The 8,117-nt window shown below is 39.6% G+C and overlaps 1 protein-coding gene across 1 annotated transcript; it reads right to left on the bottom strand.

The window, feature by feature from the left end:
* Positions 1-1,727: 1,727 nt before the first annotated feature.
* LOC141606112 (uncharacterized) lies at positions 1,728-3,643 on the bottom strand. The gene is made up of 3 exons (XM_074425127.1): positions 3,230-3,643; positions 2,669-2,790; positions 1,728-2,346 (listed from the first exon to the last, which is right to left on the bottom strand). Exons 1-3 carry the CDS (start codon positions 3,377-3,379, stop codon positions 2,043-2,045), a joined length of 576 nt encoding a protein of 191 aa, XP_074281228.1. The 5' UTR covers positions 3,380-3,643; the 3' UTR covers positions 1,728-2,042.
* Positions 3,644-8,117: the final 4,474 nt, after the last annotated feature.

Raw genomic sequence — 8,117 nt, 5'->3', positions numbered from 1 at the left:
ACTAAAGGTAACATAAATCTACTTTTTCTTTCATAAAAAAGGTTCATATTATCTTTGGAGTGGATGAGAGAGAGTATACATTTTACCTCAAAAAGAATTTAGCTAGGGTAAAACATAAAAACATGGGTTAGAAAGTACTCCGTAGCTAATCTTTCATGCTTTATTGTTGTTCAAATTAGGGTAGGATGAGATTTGAGTGGAAGGTATTAGAGAACATGAAAGGGCAAGAGGTAGGGATTGATTTGAGAGATTTTTGGAGTTTATGTGTTGATTGTTTCCCTACTTTTGTACCTTTTCAATTCTATATAATTATGTTTTTGTGTTGTACAATCATCTTTTTAAGTTTTAAATCATTCACCTAGTAGCTACAATAATTCAACAAAGGTCCATTTGAGAGTGTAAAACTTCAAGTATTCTAGTAAAATCTTTAAATATGATACATAATTATTCTGTTTGAATCCTTTTTTTTTGGCAAATGAAGGGCAAGCCCCGACAAAACTAATTAACTATTACACAAGACAGATAATTATTCTGTTTGAATCCTTTTTTTTTTTTGGCAAATGAGGGGCAATCCCCGACAAAACTAATTAACTATTACACGGGGAATAGTCATCCCTAAAATGTCCTCACACAAGATGGAAGAGACGATTATAACCATCCCCTTAACTCTTAAATGTAAAACAGGTCAAATACTATTTTTATATAGGTGGAAAAAAAAGAGAGTTCCACATTTTTCTACGCAATATCAATTTAACCCGATTTAAGTCCATTTTCAATTGGAGAATTCAAAGTCTCAATTGTACAAGTCAAAGAGCAAGACCTCCCAAGTCCCAACTACGTTTAAAAAAAGGTTTATTATTTTTGTTAAGTCAAGTATGTCATTTGCTCTACCGCGTAGATAACCCATTCAATCAAGACTTCAAGCCCACCACAATTTTTGAGCACCACAAATTATTTTCTTAGTAAAAAGGCTTCTAGATCTACGATGTCTTCAACAAGGTGGTATATTAATTATTAACTACTCTTATGTAATCTTTACTATTATTACAAGGTATGCTATGGTTCATAGGGGAATGAATCCTCTCCATTTTCTTTCTCTCCATTTCCTCTTACAATCTCTTTAAATAATAATTTCCTCTTACATCCTCATTTTCCTTTATTTTTATGCGTAAATTTAGAACCGTTAGATATTGTCAATATACGATCCGGGCCAATAATTGGTACTTGTCTCTCCATTTCTTTTGAGGAAATAGAGAGAAAATGGACTCGTTTATAGGTTAACAAATAACGACATAGAAGTTGGCATCATGTTTGCAACTTGCAAGACTCAACAATTGCTTTTAAGTTCTAAACATTGACTCAAGATCCTTTGAGCGATACGAGTCCAGATCTCATTTTAGCAACATCCAACAGTTCTAAATTTATGCATAGAAATAAAGGAATAATGAAAATTGAAGGAAATAATGGACCCTCCATTTCCTATAAAAGGGGAAGGATTCTAACTGCTAATCGAGGATGTGAGGCTAGTGTTTAGGTAGTAACTCCAAATCGCAAACTCCCTAATAGTTACACGTCCAAGTGGTGAGCTCGGCTATATTACAATACTATGTAATTATGCATATAAAGTTCAAGCTATTATGCCAATGCTCAGGTGCCAAGTATTCGACACAAGTATACGAACTAATATAAAGAAATTGCAATATCTCAACTAGAAAAAAGTAAACAAATAACAAAATAATAATCACACATTCACAATCTTTTTGTGGCCTATCCTCTTCTCTACAAGGAGCAGGTACTAAGTAGATACTACTCCGTACTTAACATTAACAATCACCCTTTTTTTACAAACACCTCTCTATGGTGATGGCAAAGACACATAACCCCCTAGTCCCTTACCCCGTCATCAAATTCCAATTCAAACGTACCAATCGGACTTAAAATATGGAATTTGAAACGGGTTAGGAGGATTGGACCTAATTTACAAGAATGGATAGTAGGCACGAATGATGTGAAACCCAAAGTAACAAACAAGCAATACAATGTTAGGACGAAATAGACATCCTGCAACAAGGGCAGTGGGCATTGGTCTCGACCCACGGCACCAAACACTTGGAATGAAATCTGTGGGCACATCCTAGATTTACCAAATTATCTCCCACCTTGAATTCATCGAGACAAATCGTGCATTCTTCTTGTTCACCTGATTTCCATCCTAATTTGTTACCCCATCCTTTACCTTTTTTACCTCCTTTCTTCTTTGATCCATACACCTCGGTTTTTAACTGTCTTATGTTCACTACTGACCTTTCGTTTCTATTTATCGCTTCACCCACTTCGTCATTATTCCTGTCATGTCGAAATCAACCGTTACTATTTTAGGATACATAAGCAGCCATATAATAGAGGACATGCATGACTCCACATGAGTCATATGTTAAAATTAGTGATCTTGGTTTTTTTATGGAACAATGTTTTGTAGATGTCTTATGACCTTTTTTAGGTAATGACGATTGCAGGCTTAATTAATAATTGAAAAAAAATGGAGACCTTAGTTTTGTAAGACCTGGGATCTTATAAAATCGTATTCTGTCAAATTTGACGTGATTTGTAGATGTCGTATAACCTTTGATTAATAACGATTGTAGATTTAATTAAAAAAAGACGATACCTTCTAACGGGAGGCGATTTTCGTTGCGCTCTTAGCCTCTCATCTAGTCTTTCCTTGGCTTGTCTTGCTACTTGTCCTAGTTTCTCATCTACTTGATGTTGTCCTCTGCTCCTTTGTTGCGTCTACACAAACATTCAATCATACGATAATTTAGAAACATACCCTCGTTAACCAAATGAATCCCTGATTCAAGTTAGGAGACTCAAACATAGATTGGAAATTATACGAAATGTCGGCTAATAGATTTGAGAGGCCCTGTTCTAAATCAATACGTCGGAAAATTGTAACGCTTTTCAGATTTACTTCAATCCCTTTATTTTACAAGCTTTATTTTATAGGCCCAAACGGGTAATCTCCTAAAACATTACTCCATCTGTTGCAATCATTTATTTACCATTTTGATTGTTTGTGACTGGTATATTAATTAAAAGTAAACAAATGATTAAGTCGGACGGTAACAAATAAAAAAGTCAAAAGACATTAACTAAGGAAAGTCTGTTAGTCATATCTAATCTAACAACCAAAAATGTAAATCTATGAAAGAAGGAAAAGAGTGCGCACCAAAGAAGAGGCCGAGGAAGTAGGGAAGAAAAGAGAGAACGAAGAACGACGAGATGAAGGCGAAGAGACGACAGCTCCAATGGTAGGGGTACTCGTTTGATGGCACCGTCTTCGCCTTGCTGATTCTACTCCTGGTAACATCCCTGCCATTTTTCGAGTTTATGGGTAGATGTGTTTCGAGGGAGATTAAGTAGTGATCGATGAGGTGACTAGGATCGAAGATTATAAGAGGGATTTATTTAGAAGGTAGATTATTTGTTGTCTATTGATTGTAATTAGAGAGTACTTCTAAAACAATGGGTGTGTTGTTAGGATTGATTGTTTAACTATATACGTGAGAAAGGGAAGGAGGCACGAAATCACATGGAAAGTTCATGTCAACCTCGGACCCCTCTTCTCTTTATTTAAACACCCCTTCCTTTTATGGCCCTTCTCATCCCATTTATGACTCTTGTAAACTCCGTATAGATTACGGGTTAATTCCTCTAATTTGGATTAACTTTTTTTATTCTTGAATTGGATATAGATTAGATTAGTTTTCACATTTTAAAAGGGACGAATTACTAATGAAGTAAGGTATATTAGAAAAAAAAATGGCTACTGGATTAGGTGAGATCGAAGATAATTAGAGGAATTTAGAATATAAACTTGACAAAATTGACCTGATTTGAATAACTCAACCGCGTACCCTATTCGACACTCGAACTGAGAACTCGAATTTGTTGCGAAATCCAAATTGAGCAAATCCAATATGAGCAATCCGAATGTTTATTTGTTATAGAGTGATGATTATACCTAAATACTTGATAATAATGGAATCGAACATGACCCGAGTTAGAAATTAATTTCTTAAATGAAACTTGCAATTTTGGTTCCATTTTCAGACTCAATTATTTAGCATAATAAATACTCTTATGCCAAAAAAAAAACATTTTCATTCTCTGAGAGCAATCCAAATCGCGATTGGCTAATTTAGTAGGTTTGTTGGTCTTGTAAGATATTTTATTTTATTTATTACATCAGTTTACTATTGTCTAAAAAAAGAGAGCAATCCAATTGTTTGTTATAGACTAGATAAAACATTGGAGCTAGTTCAATTTTCATTCTCTGAGAGCAATCCATTTTCACACTTAATTACTTGCCATTTAATGTGAGAGGGTCTCTCATAAGACTTTAGATTAGAATTGTCTTGAATAAGATAGACATAAATGTTGGAATATTGCATGCTCTAACAATAAATTTGGTGTTTTAAATTAGGCTCCGTTTATTTGACTTAATTTTGTGGAACTTTTCTAACTAAACTTATTGAAATTGAACTTTTTTGAATTTAGGCCCTGTTTTTTCCAACTTCATTTCAGTTCAGTTCAGCTCTATTCAGTTCAATTTATCTCTTCACAAATAACTCTTACTTTAACTCCATTTAGTTCAGCTCAGTTCGTCTCAGCTTCATTAAGTTCAATTCCTTTCAGTTTAGCTCAGCTCCATTCAGTTCAACTCAGCTACATTAAGTTAAATTCATTAAAAAAGAATAGAGTCTTATAGGTTTTGAGGATCTGAACTAAACCTAAAAAGGTGACTTTAAGTTCAAAAGAGCGGAGACTTAAATATCGAAAATTGCATACTTATGTCTGAGATCAATTTAAGAGTTTCTGAACTAGCGTGACGACCGATAAATAGACTAAAAAAAAGTCATTTACTCCATATTTTTCAATTATTTTTTTTTGGTGTTGACCAGGAGTATCCCTTACCGACAGTTGGGACAATCTCCTTCGGGGTACTGAAGGCAATTTAATGGGTTGTTCCTTCCCAAGTTTGGCTTTTTCATTCACAAGAGTGACCACTTGTTTAAGAGATGAGAGCCCTTACCACTCACACCAACCAACTTTAATATATTTTTCAATTATGATACTTAATGGACTCTATTAAAATTTGGAAATAGAGATGGTGAGTTTTTAAGTGTACGGCCCTACCTGATTGATTTCATTTTGGGGAAACCTTAGTGATTGATTGATTATGTGACCAGACTCATGACACCCACTCACTGACTGACCCACATAACTCCAATTATTTGTATGTCTTTTCAAGTAATAATAATGCTCTCTTTGTGGTTTATGACGATGTGACTTGGTGGCTGGTGCTGTCTCTCCAGTTCCAGCTTTCCCCAATCCCTTCCATTGTACGGATTCGGCATTCGATCAAGATTCAAGTGGGTTTCGATTAAACATGACAAACGGATAAACCGGATTGGATACGGTTTGGGTTTGGGTTCGAGTGGTCATGTCATATTTTTGGGTTACTATTATTAAATTATTTGTAGATAATAATTAGTGTGTAACAATAAACGTTCGAGTGATCGAGGAGAGTCAATTTGAGTTTGGGATCAAGCTCATGTCTTTTAGTTTGGGTGTTGGGCCGGCTAATTTCTGTCAACCTTGGCAGGTAGAATGTTACTGATGGGGCATATTCTACACCCGCTGACCGAAGTCAACATATTGAGTAAGGTCAAAGACATCCACAGCAAGTCAACATATTAGACAAGACCCTAACGACGCTTTGCTGTCGGCTTGTCACTGGGTCTTGGCTAGGCAACCAACCAAATGGGAGACATATCCGCGTACTCATATCCAAGACCCTCAAGATGGAGTCAACCAGGCCAGCCGGCCGCCATGGGTCCCTCGGCCGAGGGTAGAGCGATCTTTCCACCGCTTCGCCACTTGGCCACTACGTGACAAAAGGTGAAAGTCTATAAATACTCCACTTCTCTCATTGAGAAAAAGGATCCGAAAATAATCGAATAATCCATAAACTCACTATTAATCTGGTATAAACTCCCTTATCTCTCTATAATATACTTTGCCAAGCAACACACAACTTAATCCCTTTAAGTTTACTGATTTGAGCGTCGGAGTGAGTACGCTCGGTACCAAGCCGAGCCCTCAGTTTGTTCATTGTTTCAGGAGAGGCCGAAAGGAAGAGTCAAGCAAAGTCATCATTCCACAAAGCTTACGTGGTCATAACACTGCTCCGAAATCACACCCGGAACAATTGGCGCCGTCTGTGGGGAATAGACACTAAAAGCTAGTCAAATCCCTTACAAAAAAAAAACACAAAAAAAACCCACCCAGCAAGCTAAGAAGATGTCAAAACAACAAGAAGTAATTGTGAGTGACGAAACCGCATTTTACCAGGATGAAACGATTCCTAATTCTGAGATCGGGCAGTCCCCCACCGGCCGAGTCATTCAACCGGCGTACGGGATGCCCATACTACCAGAAACACCGCTGCCCACCGGCCAGGTCACTGTCATGGGACATGTGGTCGATGCAGCCAAACTGAAGCTGTTCCTGGACCTGATGGGTAATACGCCGATCACCCCCGCTGCAACGACGGTGACGGAAGCACACCCACAGGTGACCAGGGCCCATAAAGTGACCCCGAACAACTTGTCCGGGGCGATATAAGGAGCCATGCATGCAAGGATGCCGGCGGTGCCCGTGCTGCCAGTGGCAGACCAAAGTCTTTCCCCCCCTCGCGGGAGGACAGCGTCGCCGCGGCACCAACGAGGCCACCCCCGAAGAAGTGAAGAAAGAAGTCTGACTCTCCAAAGTCGGACAACAAGAAGCCCTTCCCGCCACGGGGAGAGAAGCCAGACTAGGGTTCCGAGAAGCCGATCGCCACGTATCATTCGACACGTGATCAGACAGCCCCTCAGTGCCTATGTCCTCGACGTCTCCGTGCCGACCAAACTGAAGCTGCCGTCCCTATCATACAAAGGGGACAGTGACCCAACCGACCACGCCGAGGCTTTCGAGTCTTACATGTCGGTATGGGGAGCGACTGATGAGGTGTGGTGCGCGTCTTCCCAACAACCCTGCATGGGATGGCCCAGAGTTGGTACAAGGGGCTACCTAATGGTTCGGTATACTGCTACGCCGACCTAAGGGATAACTTCGTAGCCCAGTACGCCTGCAACAAGAGAAGGGCCGTGGAGACATCGAATCTCCTCACTATCCAACAGAGGGAGGACGAGTCTCTACGAAGCTATGTGAAGAGGTTCGACGCAAAAGCTCAGCAGATCCGTGAGTCGAACACCGGGCGGCGCCTTCACACTGATGAAAGGCCTCCCGAAAGGCGAGCTCAAAAATGAGCTAATTAAGTGCGAGGACCTCAACCTGGACTCCGCCAGAAAGATGGCCGACCGAGCCGTAAAGGTGGAGGATTACCACAAGATCTGGGTAGGCCACATTGAAGCTGGGCACCCAGAAAGGAGGAGCCGCCGGGAGAATGCCGATGAAGGTCGCCGTGACATGAATCGGTCACGGCCTGAGGGATTTAACAGGAAGCAGAACTCGGCGGGCGCCGGGGGGAGTTCGGGACCATACACCCAGAAGCGGTACAGCGGTCTCACCCCCCTGGTCAAATCTCAGGCCGAGGTCTTCGCCCTGAGCAAGAATGAAGGGCAGAAGTGGGCAAGACCCCACAAGACGAGGGCGGAAGGCGACGCAAGCCAATTTTGCGATTACCACGGCCAGCCCGGCCATAAGACCGACAACTGTCGGCATTGTTCAGTTATAAATTACCGCAAGTGAACGGTGTCTGTTATAGCACTTACGGGTCGATCTCAGGGAAGTGAAGGTTGAGTACTAGTCGATTTAAGATTTGATTTATCTACGTCAAAATAATATTTGTGTATGTGCGAGGTATGACAGAATGAAAATACATATAATAATTGGATAATAAAATTAATTCAATAATAAAAAGCTCTAGGACAACGGTATCACCATTAACATAGATTGATCAATATAGACTATTGGAAGGAATAACATATTTAATTGTGTACTTAGGTGAGACTAATTTTCTGGTTTTAATTCTAAAAACTAAAATCAAT

Source organism: Silene latifolia, chromosome 10, assembly GCF_048544455.1.
Source record: "Silene latifolia isolate original U9 population chromosome 10, ASM4854445v1, whole genome shotgun sequence".
In the NCBI taxonomy this organism is placed as follows: domain Eukaryota; kingdom Viridiplantae; phylum Streptophyta; class Magnoliopsida; order Caryophyllales; family Caryophyllaceae; genus Silene; species Silene latifolia.
The sequence above is the reverse complement of the archived record's forward strand: the minus strand, read 5'-3'. Positions and strand labels throughout refer to the sequence as shown.

Bases quoted from the DNA above. Each gene is read 5' to 3' on its own strand.
- LOC141606112 (XM_074425127.1), bottom strand. From the start codon at position 3,379: ATGGCAGGGATGTTACCAGGAGTAGAATCAGCAAGGCGAAGACGGTGC. The intron at 2,791-3,229 runs GTGCGCACTCTT...ATGTTTGTGTAG, and splicing joins CTTCCTCGGCCTCTTCTTTG to ACGCAACAAAGGAGCAGAGG. The intron at 2,347-2,668 runs GTATCGTCTTTT...TCGACATGACAG, and splicing joins AAATCGCCTCCCGTTAGAAG to GAATAATGACGAAGTGGGTG.